Source organism: Marmota marmota, unplaced genomic scaffold (genome assembly GCF_001458135.2).
Source record: "Marmota marmota marmota unplaced genomic scaffold, marMar, whole genome shotgun sequence".
Taxonomy (NCBI): Eukaryota; Metazoa; Chordata; class Mammalia; order Rodentia; family Sciuridae; genus Marmota; species Marmota marmota.
The window spans coordinates 3,078,962-3,096,079 of NW_025999946.1; the positions used below are offsets into that span (position 1 = coordinate 3,078,962).

Below are 17,118 nucleotides of genomic sequence, written 5' to 3' on the forward strand. Positions count from 1 at the left end.
AAAAAAAAAAAAAAAAAAAGGTAACCTAAAATAACTATTTTCTGTCCCCACCTTACAAGGAAAATAACTATGAAATGATTAGTTACTTTCAGTCTTTTATTCTGCCTTCTTCAGTCCTCTCTGTCTTTACAACCAAACTCTTCTGCTCAGCTCCCTGGAGCACTTATTCTATTTCACTAGATGAAGTGTTGACCAATTCTAGAATTGCAAATAAAGCCCATGAAGGTCTTTCAACTAAACTGGTTGCAGTGGCCCATGAGGATGCTCCTACATTTAGCCTGGCCTCTGCCTTCTTTGTGTAGGCCCTTGTCTCCAATTTGACTGTAGGATTCTTGAAGGCAGAGCCTCCAACTTCTCTTGCATCTCCAGCATCTCTTGGATCATGCTTCCACATGTTACCAACTCCCATGAAAAGCACGGTTGCCTGATTGATGGAAGAAGCAGAAACAGGCCCCTGCCGTGACCTGAAGCATATGGAATTCTGAGTAAGGGAAATGAAAAGTCCAAAAATCCCAATACCACACCCTTTATAAAATACACACATCCCAACAAATCCAAGGTTATTGGAAAGGCAACAGCACTCTCCCTCTACCAGCCCCAACCAAAAAATTTCATTAGAATGGATTAAACAAAAAAACAGGGCAGTAAATATTAATGGCCAAGAGGGGGGAGCTGGAGGACAGCAGGCTGCACAGAGCAGGTGTTCACCTCCCTGGATTTCAATCCATTTGCAGCCAACAACGTCATCGTTTGGCCTTCTTGAGCTCACCGACAGGCCATTTTTCATGATTTTACCATTTCTGGCCAAATGCAAACTTTTTAATTAAATGTACCACATGATTCCAGATGTTTGTTTATTTGTTCCAAAAAAAGGTTGTAAAATCACTACATGAGGAAAAACCTGGGGCAGGGGGTAAAGTTTTTTCCAAGAGACAGGAAACAACATGCACTGCAAGAACTAGGGCTGGGAAGTTTCTATTGGGTAGAGCTGTCTCTGGGCAGAACAATCTAGATCCAAAGCATCAGCTTCCAGTAGCTTTCCTTCCAGAAGCTCAAGACTGAGGAATAAAACACCCTGGGCGCTTACTAGTTTTTAAGAAGAATGAAGCTCATCTTGAAGCCAAAGACCAGAATGAGAACAAATTTTTGTGGCTGCTTTGTCTGCTTATTATATGTTTCTTCCGGTGGCCACAAACTTCACTGAATTAACTCTACTGCTCTTCAATTTAACAGGCCAGATCACAGTTTACGCATGAGAGGCCAGGGAGAATCCTGCAATGGGGGAGCAGCCACCAGAGGGGGAACGGCACAGAGACCACAGCCACCCACACACCCTGCTGGCTTCTGTGCAACTTTCTGGTTCCTTTTCTCTCTACCCCAAAATATAATCAGTCATTTGGTCTATTGCATTTGCTACAGAAGATTTCTCAGACACCTTCCCTTTTTCTCTGTGCCCCAGCCAGGAAGCCACTCTAGGAGCTGAAGCCTGGATTTTGTCAACATTATCCTCACTGATCCTGGGTTCTACTTTCTGATTTCAAAAGCCAACATCAGAGAGACTTTCAATAATGTAGGATGAAACAGTACTCACTGTGCATTTTCTCTATTGCCTGAGCCCCAGGGAGCAAAACCATCAGCAACCTCACGTGACAATTTCACAGAGGCCCCTTTATGTGGCCCCAACTCCAGCTCCACTTGCAATATTCTGGCCCCCACTATCTACCCCATCAGTTACCGAGTTGTTTCTTAAGTCACCATTCCTAGAAAACTGCTCATTGGAGGTATCACAGTCTATAGATACATAGCCTGGTTGTGAAGAAATCTAAGTTAGAATTAGAACAAACTTCCTTCAGTACTATCCTGTGGTAGACTGTTGGAGTTCAGGTTTTTCATCTGTCCAATTTTTCCTATGTACTGTCTGCAGATTAATAATCCTATAGCAAAATTTTAAATTATATATAGGCCCCTCGCCTGTTCGGGGCCTGCCACAGTATGAAAGCACCTTGCATAAGGAACTTTATTGATGACTTTTTCAAAACTGTGATCCTTTCTCACCAGTTATGTTTAGCCTTCCTTCTGGGATGCTTCTTCTCCATTTCTGTTTTGGCGAACCCCCTTCTTTTGCCCTCTAGCTACTCTTGCCCTGTATGTTCTTCAAAGATCAACACTAACATCTTCTAAACAACCAATCCTGGTTCTTTCCACCTTCAAAGATCCCCATCTTTCCTAAACATTTACAGCACTTACGTTTTTTAACAAGAAATATAACTCTTAATTATATAATATCTTGTTTAATTGGCATTAGTTCCAGTTTGGGGTCTTTTCAATGAAATCATATATTACTGGGCGACAGGGATGATACCATTTCTTAAATTCCCTATAAATCCTATCGTACATGGCATGTACAGTAGACACTAAACAAAGACATGAAGGGATAACCCCGAAACGACTGTACTCATAGGAATCCACATAATATCAGGAGTCATATTTCACCAAATCCCCATGAATGACCTTAAAAAAAAAACTGGCACATTTAGAGTCCTTCACCCTGTAAATTCTAGGCCTTTTTTTTTTTTTTAAGACGGAGCACAATTTTACCTCCATTTTCTACAGGATGGTCTTTTGAGGGAAAGGTTATCTTTCTGAGTTCTCATTTTATAGTACTATAGTTTGCTACTGTTAGGGAGCTGGGGAGAACTGGAATCCCTTTTCTCTCTCCTTGCTTGGCTTCTGGGACAAAAGAACAAAATGGGTAGCCCCTCCTGTATCTATGAACATATCACAGTTCTGCCCAAAGAATAGAAAAAAAAAAAAAGTCCCAGAGACTGCAAATGAAAAATCATCCTTGGAGAAAAAGGATAGGAAATGGACCCCTATGGATTTCAGATGCTTAAAGGAGGTTGCTTAAAGTTCCTGGCTGAAGTCCATGCCAGTCTTGGTAATAGTCTAGCAGATTCATCCATCTTCAGATTCCACTTGGCTTGCTCTTCCATCACTGCCGCCCTCCCAGGCAGCGAGTGCACACATGCACATCTATCTATATACATGCGGAAGTTTTAATCTACATTGCCCTCCATTCCAATCCACCCAGCCCAGCTCCGTGCACAGTGAAGCTATTGACCCTGCAAAATAGCAAGGAGATGAATTTGATGACCCAGACTAGAGTTTTTAAACCATTTCAGCAAACTCTAGAATCAAAGGAAAGCACAATTTATTCAGCACTTAGTAAAGTCCTTTTACTTGGGAACAGAGCACACACACTGCAAATAGACTTCCCACTGCCACGCAGATAAAATAAACCTGTCAACCACTCCTGTCAAATCACTAGTCACCTCGATTAAATAAAGGAAACTAGCATCTCTCAGCATCTGAGAATTCCACCAAGATTATAAGCCCATAAAAGCATTATGAAGGAAAGAAAACTGAAGTAATGGGTTCCATTGAACATGTCATCAGAGGAAATCATTTTACATAATTAGAAAGTGCTAATAATAGTTCTGCATAGGAAACCAAAACACCCTTCCCCTGTGCAGCCAGGGCAAAGCTGTGGCAATTCTGAAGGAGCAGCCCAGTCAAAGCCAGGATTCTATCTGACAGGACAAGTCTCTACCCCATCCCGAAGGTGTCCTTGTGGCAGAGAGGTCTGCTTTTCCTCTTCCCTGTTTTGTTGTTATTTATCAATTTTCAGTTTCTTTTCCATGGGGGAAAGTTGGATCGTGGTTCAATCGTAATTTTATGAAACTTCAAAAAATCAGTGCCTTTTTTTTTTTTTTTGGCTAAGGATTGAACTCAAGTCCTCACACATGCTCAATGTCATTGCCAGTGTTTTGAAATTCATCTGATGTTTAGTGGCTTGAAAGACAAACTGAAATATTCCAATGGCAGAGGCAATATGTAAGCAGGTTACCTTAAAGTCTGATCTTAGGTGAGATCTACCTGGCAAAGTCACCAGAACCATCAGATTGTTTATTATTCTGTTTTTAGATGGTCAACAAGAAACAATAGGCAGTAGGCAGAAAGACTCCTTGGAGCTGAGTTATTAAGCTAGCTTGAATACGTGCATCTATTTTTATTAAGGCTTTACTACTGGCCTGTGTAGATTCTGTTTATAATGATCAAGGTACTTAGCTTTCACATTCCCTGTGGGTTGACATGGAAAGATGGTAGCAATAGAAAAAAATAAGCAGCTTTGGCTGATACAGACAGATTGCCTTCAAACCCCAGAAGCCCCACACAAAATGTGGTGAACAGTTTAGTCCTCAAGCAGCCCCCTTTTGAACCCTCCTGGAAATACTCTGGCCTGTTGGCATGATGCTTTCCTGGCCAACATCACCCCATCCCAAACATCTTTGTTCACATGCCACGTCTCCAAAGCATCCATTTAATTTTCCTCTTATTCATTTCAGTTGGACTGATTTAATCAGTTGAAGCGGAAACACTGTATTCCTGGTTTCTATAAAAATGTATTTTATGATATCTCAGCCTAAAATGTTTTTAAAAGATAAAAATGAAAAACGCCCACAGTTTTTCTTTTTCTTTTTTTTTTTTTTTTTTTCCTTTTTGGATGGCACACGTTGAGCTGCTTCATGGAGATATACAGAAAAATCAATTGCTAAGCATAAAATGCAACTTGCATTAAGGAAACTGCAAATGATAACTAATTATGATAAGATGCTGTGTAAATTATTCTGTCGCAGTTCCAGCAATCAATTTCAAACACAAATAGACCAAGCTGCTGGTTGGAGAAGATGAACATCCAACAACTATGTCAATAAAAATAAGGGCAAGATTGCCAATGCTGATCAGAGTAGGATAGTTATCATCTCCAAGAAGGTTTTCACAACAGATTTCCTCTTCATTTTGTGTTTGCTTTCTTTTGTACATATAAAGTCCAACACTTAATATGGCAAACGAATCATGGCACATCTTTAAGACCATATAAGCATCAAAAAAAGAAATCCAGGGATATTCACGAGGCTTGGAATCAATTTTCAAAATGTGTATGCAGAAAAACTGACATGGGATCTTCAGTGTGGTAACTTTTGGTGAGGTGGGGTTATGGTAGGTGTACTAGCAGGTTGTTTGTTAGAACGTCACCACCATTCTTCTCTAAGGTCTTTCCAAAGCCCAGAGGAGGAACTAGAAACTACAAGGATTCCCCAGTTAGAGTTCTCCAAAAAGAGGCCCTGGGGAAGGATTTAGAAATCTGGATAGAAGGAGTGGGCAGAGCAATGTGTGGACAGTTGCTATGTGTAAAGCCATTTCCAAGTGACCCCTGGAGAGTAAACCCCTGGCACAGATGCTTCAGATGGAGAAAGTCAGTGGGAGATTCCCAGGTGCTTCCTGAGTGCCTGTGAAACTTTCTAGCAAGCTCTTGAGAATCACTGACTTGGATACTGGTGAGGATGCCCCACCTCTGGGCAGCCTTAGTACAGTCTTTAGAAATTCACCCCCAGCAATAGACATTTCCAAGTTTTGCCTCTCCAAGTAGTTTTTTTTTTTCCCCTTACTCCAGCACAATGCCACAGTTATCCCCACCTGTCTTGATTCATATATCCTGTGTGATGAATGTTAGGAGTGACCTAGGAATCAAGGACACAGATTTGAATTTATTTTAGCCCCTTGTCTCTATTGCTGAGTGGCTCTGATGATGCCCAGTAGTTCTTGGTGTATTCTTCTATTCAATGGAAACATAGTATTTGCCCTTCCTATTTTTAAGGGTATCTTAAGAATGATATGATCTAATCTCTAAATAAAGATCCATAAATGTGAATTCTACTTGCAACAGTTAAACAGAGTGGCAGTGTCTGGCATGCTAGGGCTATCTCCTGTCTACATAACATATTTATGTGAAAAAGACATTTCTCCAACAAATATGTCAATATTCTTTATAACATGACATCCACTGAGAATATGATATATAAATTGCCACTAGGTTTACAACAGAGATCTCTGACACAACCCCAAATCTTCCAACCTCCAAAGGAGATGCTCAAGCCTGGAACAGCATTCCCAGAGAGATTTCAGGTAAACCATTCTAAATCCATGTATGCACCATCAGCTACAGTTTTATGAGAGTCCAGCCCCTTCTTTGAAAGCATCCATTGCTTTATCCTATTTGATACCACAAAAACACCAAAGTTAAAAAAAAAAAAAACTCCAACATTATAATAATCATCTACTTGGAAATTATGCCTTGAGGCTATCTGTTCTCTGGAAATGAATCAGTAGCATGACTCCCTTCCTTGGAAATTTGAGTTTCTGAAAGCAACAGAGTTGTCAACTGAAGTATAAGAGGCTGGCCCTTCCATTTATTGTGCCCACCCTTAAAGAAGATGGAGCTCCTTTTTCACATGCAATCAAGTTGCCTCACAGAGGTATCTAAGAGTCAGACTCTTCTGCTGGGTTTCTATAACTATATTTTTTTACTGAATAAATATTGTGTTAACCCACTTTCTGCTACCATAATAAGTACCAGAGAAAAACAAGTTATAAAGAGAAAAGGTTTATTTTAGCCCATAGTTGAGTTGACTTACTGCTTTGGGGACTGTGATGAGACAACATGTCATGGTGGGAGCACATGGCAGAGAAAGTTCCAACCTCATGACCAGAAGTGAAACAGAGGAAGAGGAGAGGCTGGGGTTCCAATACCCCTTCAAGGGAATGTTCTCAATGACTTGAAGACCTCCCAGTAGACCTTACCTTTTAAAGATTCCACCAGGTCCCATGGCATGGATTAAGGACTAGGCCTTTAACATATCCTTCTTTGGAGAGCCCTTATCCCAACCATAGAAAAAAAAAATATATATATTGAGCTCTGAGTAAATAGCAGACCCTATGTCATGCAATGCAGATACAGCTGTGAGCAAACAGAATTTTCTCCATTACTCTTAAAAGCTTATAGTTTATCTAGGAAAACTGTCCCTGGATAAGAAAGACTGTTAGAATGTTAATGTATAATGTAGGATCAGAAGAGTCTTCCTTGGAGCTGTGACATCTAAACTGACACCTCAACAATGATGGGAAGAAAAGTTAGAGTTAGTACTGCTTCTCAGGGGCTTTCACCTATGAGGAGTTTAAGACATACAAACCCGAACCCTTCCTACAAAGCAGAATGCGAACAATTGCTTCAAGGAGGTAGAAACAAATATTATAAGTAATCTCAAGAAGGAGAAAAACCAATAAAGCTCAGATCAGGAAAAGTTTCATGTAGGAACCAGAAAGTGCTGCACATGACTGTGCCTATGATATATGGAGTGTCTGTAAGATACAAATGGAAAAAACTGAGCCTCCTGCTTGCTGATCATTATTCTGGGCCTGGTCTTCTTTTGCATTTGAATCTACAGTCCTTAGGACATGAATCTTGGGCCTATCATATTCGACATTGGAAGTTACATCAAAGGACAAGGGAAAATGCGATGTGTATAGAAAAATAGCAATTTGCACATGAACTACAGTTTTGTAGTTGTTGGTGCGGAAGGAAAAGAGATTGGGAACTAGGTGAATCAAAAATTATTTTCAAATCGAAGTTCCAGTTGGGATTTTATAGATCTAGTTTCAGACATCAAGGAGGACTTAACTTGGGGGATTGATGCAATTAGCCTCCGCACTGTGAAAGACCTTCTCTGCCTAAGTGTTTGTAGGATGTCAACAAGGTAGGAATGAATGGCAACCAAATAGTTGGCTAATTTGTATAGTCAGTAATTTAAAATAGTTTCCTTAAATATAAAAAACAACCTGGCATTAAGTAGTTTTTCACTGTGATTGCCAAAAAAAAAAAAAAGTACTGGCTTTCCTCATTTGTTGGTGTTTGATTCATGCTAAGATGAAATGTACTAGAGAGATGAGTCCAACCATCAACCAGACTCAGTGAGTTTCTTTGGTGCTCTCTTCACGAGGCAACCGGTGTGTTAAATATAGAGAGATATTCCTCAGTACCACAGAGATGTCTGCTGTTGACTTCCTTTAAATAATATTTTTACATTTTTTCCCATTGATATTGGGCTCTGATGTCATCTGAGAGCATCAAATCACATTCTAATTACTTCAAGAGGTATTTTTTCATTATATGAGTTTTACTCAAAATACCTTCAAAACTATGGTCTTCTATTCTGTTTCTTTGAGGCTCAGATTTCTCATATTACTAATAAAATGACAGATGATGCTTGTCCTATTCCTAATGATTATCATTCATCTGATCACATGTTTCATTGTGAAATCTCAGTTTCATGCCAGATACACTTTTGCAAGGGGGCTTGAGGTCTCAGACTTCAGTTCCCATGAAAGTTCCTATACAAGTTCCTCTATAGGTGATGGAGTAAAATTACCTTTAACCACCTACAAGAAAGTAGTGAATAAACTTAAGAGGATAAAATGCTAATTTGAGAGTTAATTTATTACTCATTCTCCATAATATTATTTGCTTAGAGGAATTCCCGCATAGCAGTCTGTACAGGAATAAAAGACTTTCCTAAGGACATTCAGTGAGAAAGAAAAACAATGCTCCTCAGAATGCAGCACATTAGGAGCTGCTTCTCACACTTGACTTTGAGCAAAAGTGATTTGCACAAAACTGTCACATAATAAAGCGAATCACAACTGAACTGTAATTGAACCAAAGTATATGTAAATATAGAGAAGTTTTACCAATGCTCAGACCCCAAACAGGCTACGCCTGGAATCCTACATTACTCTCTTCATCTTTCTGGTAGTTTTTCAATGAAATATTAACGTCACAGTGCAGAGGGCCCGTGAGACATCTCTAGGGCTAGATCCACCACTTTCTAAGCATCCCCACAGCCTATTCTCCTATCCACCCATGCTAGGATGACAAAGTTGGGACAGTCCTTATTCAGTGTCCCATTCTGTAGGAGGGAATTTCCTGCCTGAGGAAACAACATTTAAAGTCTGTGCTGCTCTCAATCAAAGCTTCTTCTTACTTACCCTCAGGAGACAGATTCATTATTAGGAAACACAGCTCTAATCATTACCAGGATAAAATGAAGTAATTGAGTTACATTGCATGGTCTCGTCTTACCCTTACCGTTCCCAGCTTAGGCAATGACACAGTCTTTGGCCCAAACTGCCAGTTTAGGGATAAGGCATTTGCAAACTTTATTCCAAGTCAGTATTCTGTCTGCTTTTGAAACCTAAGACTCTACCGATGGCAATATGAATTATGGCTTTGGAAGAACTGGGTACACCAAATTAATGTTTTGGGCATTAGAGAATTCAGTAAAAACTACACACAGATTCTCACCACTATTTTTTAAATATATATATTTTTTAGGTGTCGATGGATATATTTATTTATTTATTTATATGTGGTGCTGAGAATCGAACCCAGTGCCTCACCCATGCCAGGCAAGCACTTTACCACTGGCTACAACCCCAGCCTGGATTCTCTCCATTATTTTTACCAGGTAAATTTAAAAATTTAAATTTCTTTGGGCTATAACAGAGAATTTATCTACTTTGAAATTATAGATTTCAACTATTGAATTAGCAAACAATGATTTTTTTTTTCTTTTTACAAATATTAATGAATTTCCCTCTTTCGCTAGTGCTGGAAGTAATGATCTCCTCGGTAATTTTTAAATACTATAATCTCTTTATGTGAAGTAAAAAAAAATCACAAAATTATACTGTGGATATTTATATGTCTCCCTAGTAGACTGCTACTAAATTTTGGTAAATATGGTTTAAAATCATTCAGTTTGACAGGTATGGTTTTCCCATCAAGGACTTGAAAAGCACTGTGTTCCTCCTGAAGTGCCAAGAGCCCAGAGCACCTCAAGGCCAAGTGTCCCTCCCCACAACCTCTGAAAGCAATAAAAAATTGAGGTCCCACCTCTGTGACTGGTGAGTTCTCTGGAAGCAGAAGGCAGGGGTGTGTAGTGGTGCATCTCAGGAGAGGCAGAGGCAGCAAGGTCCCCACTGGAAGCCTGCATGATAAAAATAAATGTCAATATGAAGCAACATCCAATGCAAAATCCCCTTGTTAACCAAACATGTCCCTTGGGATCTGAATTTATCCACAGAGACTCTTCTTAGGAAGCAAGAGTGGTCTTTGTTGACATAAAATTCTGTAAGTATAGGGTAGGGTACAAAGCTTGGAGGGCCTCAGCACTGTGAAATGACACCATGACAAGAGGCTGGTTTCTTTGTTGGGATGAACTTAAAGGAGGAAGAAGAGGAAAAGGAGAGGCTGAAAGCAGGAAATAGTATAGACTTAGATCTTTTTATCACAGGTCTTCTCCCAGTAATTCCCACAAAGCAAGTGCAGTCGGTGAGCAGATTTCTATGGAAACCAGTGCAGAGGCTAAGTTTGCCCCCAGGGTGGACGAGGAAAAGCAGGGCTGGTATACATGGCCCCGTGGCATGGAGGCAGAGGAAGTGGAAGACATAAAACTCTGCAGCATGAAATCACCATAGGGAAGGACATAAATTGTTACAGGCTGTGCAACTTGGCTTCTGGCTAAGTTTAATGACAGCACTGAGAAATCCATCTGAGACCTGGGTTTGGGATACAGGTTCAGCATAACCTATCCAAAATGCTTTGGACTAGAATATTTTGGATTTCTGATTTTTTTAAATATTTTTGAATATTTGTATATATACAATGAGATATGTTGGCAATGAGATCCAAGTCGGAATACAAAATTCATTTATGTTTCCTATATACCCTATGCACACATTGAAGATAATTTTATACAACATTTTAAATATGCCTACATTTTGACTGCAACTTATCACCGGAGGTCAGGTGTGGAATTTTCCACTTGTGATGTCATGTCAGTACTAAAAAAAAGTTTTGGATTTGGGAATGTGTTTGATTTTGAATTTGGGGGTTAGGGATGTTCAACTTATATAATAGTTATCAACAAAATATTGTTATTCTAAAGCCTAAAAGAAAATGACCTGAAGTGCATCTTGGATGATGCTTTGTATTGTATATAATAGCTCCTTGACCATAGAACTGATATAGTATAGTCCTGACTATTAACTCTCTCCCTTCTGAACTCCACATCCTTGTGGGTTAAAGTATGAAGACAGTTAGCTGTTGGGTTAGCTGTCATACACTTCAGATGACCAGTGTGTCATCTTCAGAATATAGCTGCCTATAACAACCAACAACCATTGCAACTCTTAACTGAGATTTCTAAATCAAATGCAACTTTTTTTTTCTTAATATCCAAAAAAGAACATCTGCTAGGATCAAAATCCTAAGCTTACAACCTTTCCAAGCTCCATGAAAATGTAAATTTCGTTAATGCTCTATTTTTCTTTCCGGAATAGGAAATGCATTCTATGGGATATATTTGCCCTGCTAGAAGCAGGTCTTTTCTCCAAAGAGATTACCTACATTATGGGAATCAAAACTAAGTAGGAGATTATACCTACTTGCTAGAAAAATCCTTTAAACTTCATTTCTGACATTTGAGATGTTTGATTAAGCAGCTTTCGGTAGAGACTTATAGAAAGAGTTCTGAATGGAGTGAAACCAGAAGCTATGTCCCTGGGTAGGAACAGCTTTAGGCAACATTTCTTCACACCAGCTCAAAGACAAATATAAGGCAAATATATGGTGTTTAAAGCTTGATCCAAGGGTGTTGGATCCAGAAAGGCAAAAGCTCAGTTACCAACAATAATGTTTTAAAAAGTGCATAAGATTTGTTATATACTACATCACTAGACATTTAGGGTGTTGCAAGAATGTGAAAGGGTCAGAAGTGGGATTAAAATTAAAGTTAAAATACTATAATCACCACTTGTCTCTTTGGGATTCCAGATCTTCTGTAATTGCAACATGATTAATGAAATATAATGACAGTGCTCTAAATACTACGGTACTTATTTAATGCTTAGGGCAGGATAGACGGGGTCCTGGAATGGAGACCATCCTTACCTAGATATACATACTTCCTCTATAACAGGCTCTAACTTTTTGTCCATGTTCTACCTCATTATTGAAAGGAAAAAAAAATCCTAAAATCCAAAATAAGTTTTAAGTTGCTCTATTATGGTATTCTTTAGTACTTTTAATCTCTATGTGGGCTGTTGACAACTTGATGACAGCTTTTCCCAAAATTAGTGGAGGAAATCCTACCTCTAAATAAATACCTTGGACTGTGCAAAACATTAGAATTCTGTGACCAAGAGAAAAAAAAAAGAGCTATTTAGTTTTATTTCCAACTGTCAACAGGTCAGAAATGGTGTGGCTTGGGTTGTGTGGTCATCATTCTATGCCCAGCACTTAATTCTTCTTCGGCTTAGTGTCCATTTATAAGCTCAAGTCATGGAAAAGAATTCAGGAAAAGAATAATTCTGCAAGCGATGCTTTCTGGTGGAACTTTCATGACTCAATGTTTAGAAAAACAACTACAAATCAGTTCCAACCACCAACTCTTTGACCTGGCTTTTATCAAAAGGAATCCTATTCACTCATTTCAATAGTGATGTTCACACTAGTTTTCTGAATCTTATGCTTAGAAGCATGATTCAAAAAGGCAAAATTATCATATGAAAGAAGTGGACAAGAACGCGTCTTAAATTTGCACACTGTCTGCCAAAGCATAAAGAGTTGACTTTGCAACCGAAGCAGTATACCCACAGTATATTGAGTTTGAGATAATAAAAGCATAAGTAAAAAAATGGACATGATGTTTTATTTTACCTGGACTAAGAAGAGATGCCTAAAATGAGAATAAGAAAATTGGGGCAGCTCTGAATCTTCAGGACTATAAAGGTTCTCAAATCTTTGAATCCTTGCCAATTTTCCTAACTGCCTATTGGCAGGGATTTGTATTTTTACATTTTACTTTTATCTCCTGTTAGAAGATATTTGCCACATTTACAATAAAATACTAGTATCCAGGATACATAAAGAATGTCCCTAAGCCAATAAAAATAGGAAAAAAAAATGGAGAAAGGAAATGTCAGGGATTTCAAAGAAGAGAAAACCTGAACAGATAATAAACATAGAATTTGCTCAAATTTGCCAGCACTAAAGGCAATGAGAATTAAAACAGGGTACAGTTTTTCCACTGATCCTATTGGCCAAGTTTTAAGTCCCATAACAACAAGTGCTAGTGAGAATGAAAGAAAATGAAACTGTCCCTCTCATCCCTTGCCAGTAGGAATGTACCCTGGTTCACTACTTTGGAGGGTAGTTTAGCTGCATCTAATAAAACTGAAAATTGGTGCACTGATTCCACTTGGAGAATTTCACACAGGTCTGCAAGTTTACTATGTTTACTGAAGCATCATTGGTAACAGGGAAAAAAAGTGGAAATAACTTAAATGTCAATAAGGAAAAAGGATAGATAAAATGTTGTATATTCATATGGCAGAATAATATTTACCATTTAAGAGCAATAACTTGATATATCTATATTGAAATATATCATCTCATTTTGAAGAGGTCTAAAATTTATAAAGAGTAAAAATGCAAAATTTATAAAGAGTAAAAAAAGCATCAGTCGGGAGCCTACACCCTGGGAACAAATCTTTACTCCTCACACTTCAGATAGAGCCCTAATATCCAGAGTATACAAAGAACTCAAAAAATTAGACAATAAGAGAACAAACAACCCAATCAACAAATGGGCCAAGGACCTGAACAGACACTTCTCAGAGGAGGACATACAATCAATCAACAAGTACATGAAAAAATGCTCACCATCTCTAGCAGTCAGAGAAATGCAAATCAAAACCACCCTAAGATACCATCTCACTCCAGTAAGATTGGCAGCCATTATGAAGTCAAACAACAACAAGTGCTGGCGAGGATGTGGGGAAAAGGGTACACTTGTACATTGCTGGTGGGACTGCAAATTGGTGCAGCCAATTTGGAAAGCAGTATGGAGATTTCTTGGAAAGCTGGGAATGGAGCCACCATTTGACCCAGCTATTCCCCTTCTCGGTCTATTCCCTAAAGACCTAAAAAGAGCATGCTACAGGGACACTGCTACATCGATGTTCATAGCAGCACAATTCACAATAGCAAGACTGTGGAACCAACCTAGATGCCCTTCAATAGACGAATGGATAAAAAAAATGTGGCATTTATACACAATGGAGTATTACTCTGCATTAAAAAATGACAAAATCATAGAATTTACAGGGAAATGGATGGCATTAGAGCAGATTATGCTAAGTGAAGCTAGCCAATCCCTAAAAAACAAATGCCAAATGTCTTCTTTGATATAAGGAGAGTAACTAAGAACAGAGTAGGGACGAAGAGCATGAGAAGAAGATTAACATTAAACAGGGATGAGAGGTGGGAGGGAAAGGGAGAGAGAAGGGAAATTGCATGGAAATGGAAGGAGACCCTCAGGGTTATACAAAAGTACATACAAGAGGAAGTGAGGGGAAAGGGAAAAATAATACAAGGGGGAGAAATGAATGACAGTAGAGGGGGTAGAGAGAGAAGAGGGGAGGGGAGGGGAGCGAGGGGAGGGGGGATAGTAGAGGATAGGAAAGGCAGCAGAACACAACAGACACTAGTATGGCAATATGTAAATCAATGGATGTGTAACTGATGTAATTCTGCAATCTGTATATGGGGTAAAAATGGGAGTTCATAACCCACTTGAATCAAAGTGTGAAATATGCTATATCAAGAAATTTGTAATGTTTTGAACAACCAACAATAAAAAATTTTTAAAAAAAGCATCAGTCGTTATTTATCAAGTACATCTTACATAATTTTAAGTTTCCAAATGATAAATTCAGTATAATATTATTTATGTAAATATGAAGTTCTTTGATTTTGTACATGTATGGAAACATCCAAAAATTATAAAACAGACACTAAATTCATGTAAATGACTGGGCAGGGTAACAGGACTGGGGCTAATGGGATGTGGAGGAGTTTCATTTCTATATATGATGGTTTCTGGTTTTATTCATTTAAAGAATATTCTTGAAACAATGACATGAAAATGTTAGAAACTACAAATTTGATATGGTAGCTATGTGTGTTCATTTAAAAAAAAAACTCTATTAAGTTTCTCATTTAATTTAACAGCATGTAGAGAAGTGTCTCTTTGTATTAAGATGACATTACTACTTCCCCAGGTACCAGATACCATTACCTAGATGACCTTCACCTAGATCTTCTTCTACAGCAAGTTTTTCTCATCTTAAGTTTTCTTCACAACGTGCCATTGCTTTAGCTTATACTTCTGTGCTCATAATTTTTAATCTTCCCTAGTTTTCAAAATTCCTTGAAATATGAAATTTGAAAACACAATAACTCCATTTCTCCTCGGATGCATGCATTCCTATGGAAACACGAACCCATACTGACAGCATATTTCCTCCAACCATTGTCTAGTAGTTGTGTAACATAGACTGAAAGCCATCTCTGGTTGGATTTTTTAGATGAAATACCCTATTTATGCTTTTCCTTGAGCTGCTGATTGTGACATGTAAGATGGAACAAAGCTGAGGATGATAAATGTGTGTCCCCTCGGTGCCCAGGCTTGAAGTAGCCCTCCTGCCTCACAAGCCCTCCTGCTGAAGATCTGCCAAGGCGTATTGACAGCATTTTCATTCTTCTCCTGTTCACAGTGGAAGATATACACTGAATTGAAGAGTTACTAATACTTTCTTTAGTCTCACATCAATAATAGTAATAGTCCCTAATAGACTGCACTCTGCAATTTCCATAATGCAGGAAGGACGGGAGAACTTTTGGCAACCTCACTGGGAAGGATTCTGTGAAAACACAGGATGCTCCAAGAGAGACTTGCAAAGTGAGCATGTCACCGGCGATTACAGAAAACAAATGTCTTCAGATAAATGCATGCAATTCCAAGCCCTTCCCAGCCCTTCAAAACGGGTGCACACAATGAAAACTGCAGTCCAGAGGATGTTGTGTGGACATCATGGATGTGCTGAAGGAACATGATATAGACCATGGGAGGAGAGATTTGGCAGGCTTCAAAACAAGAAGGGGGCAGCTACAAAGTTGTTTAATAGCCATAAATCTCCCACTATTTTTCACAAAATACCATCTAAGACCACAGCTCCACAACTCATTCCCCATCACTCAGCTCAAGTGGAGCGCTTTGGCACGCTCACTCACCCTTAAATCATACGCCGCATAAAGTGATCCCGGGTCTGGGAAATTTGTCAGCCTCTTTCAAGTAAAAGCAATCTTCACTTTTCATCACAATTCATTCCCTGAAACCATGGTATAAAGCTGACTCTTCTAAAAACATTTATTTTTCTCTCATAAGGAAAAACATCACTCATTATTTATCAAGTGTTTAGTAACCACCTACTATATGCCAGACCTCATGCTGAAAATATCATGAAAAATAAAAGAAGGACCTTGGTTGCATTCTTGATGCATCAAAAAAAAAATCACACCAGGATCAATAATTGTTATGAAGAGTCACCAACCTCATCTTCTGAATGAATCTCATCCTCTGAATTCACACAGAACATTGCCCCTGCCCCTGGTTATGACACCTGAACACCTGTCACAGTAGTCATGCTCTTACTTGTTTCTCATCCATTCTAGTGGAGAGTTTTCTAAATTAACTACGTGAACTTTCTGAAATAAACTCTACTATTAACACTCACACCCAACTACTACCAGAAAGAGAGAGGGGAAGTCAATGCATGATGATGGAAGGAATAAAACATTTTAAAGTCAAAGATAAAATGATATACTCATTACTCTAATTCAACTAAAGCAATGAGCCAACTTTTCAGAATAGGAGGATAAAGACTTGCCATCGCCTGCAGGATTGGGTGAGGGAAGCTAAGAGCCAGCCTGAGGGCTGAGGCTTCCTGCCCAGCTCACAGATGAAGGCTCCAGGCCTTGAGTGTGAAGCAAGATGGAAAGTGCCAATGGCAGATAGACTGGGCTGGGAATGACAGACAGACTTGGAAGCAGGAACAGACATCTTGTCCAGGGACAGAAGCCAAGAAATTGGGAGGAGGAAAGAGGCAAAGTAGAAATGAGGGTAAATTCATAACCAAGAGGCCCAGGAGGGCAGAAAGAAGAGCCTAGTCCAAGCTGAATGTTTAATCCATCCTCTTACATAGAATTGAAAACTTGGGACTCCATGGGTTAAGCTGGTTGAGGACGGTGAAGAGGAA

The 17,118-nt window shown here is 39.0% G+C and overlaps 1 protein-coding gene across 3 annotated transcripts in view; it reads right to left on the minus strand.

Annotated features, from left to right (window-relative positions):
• Positions 1–17,118, minus strand: part of Lrmda (leucine rich melanocyte differentiation associated) — a 621,294-nt gene that overhangs the window by 178,307 nt on the left and 425,869 nt on the right. For all 3 annotated transcript variants that reach the window (XM_048801877.1, XM_048801879.1, XM_048801880.1), the window contains one exon: positions 9,851–9,944. In XM_048801877.1, the coding sequence (XP_048657834.1) occupies positions 9,851–9,944 (94 nt within the window). The remainder of the gene's footprint in view (positions 1–9,850; positions 9,945–17,118) is intronic.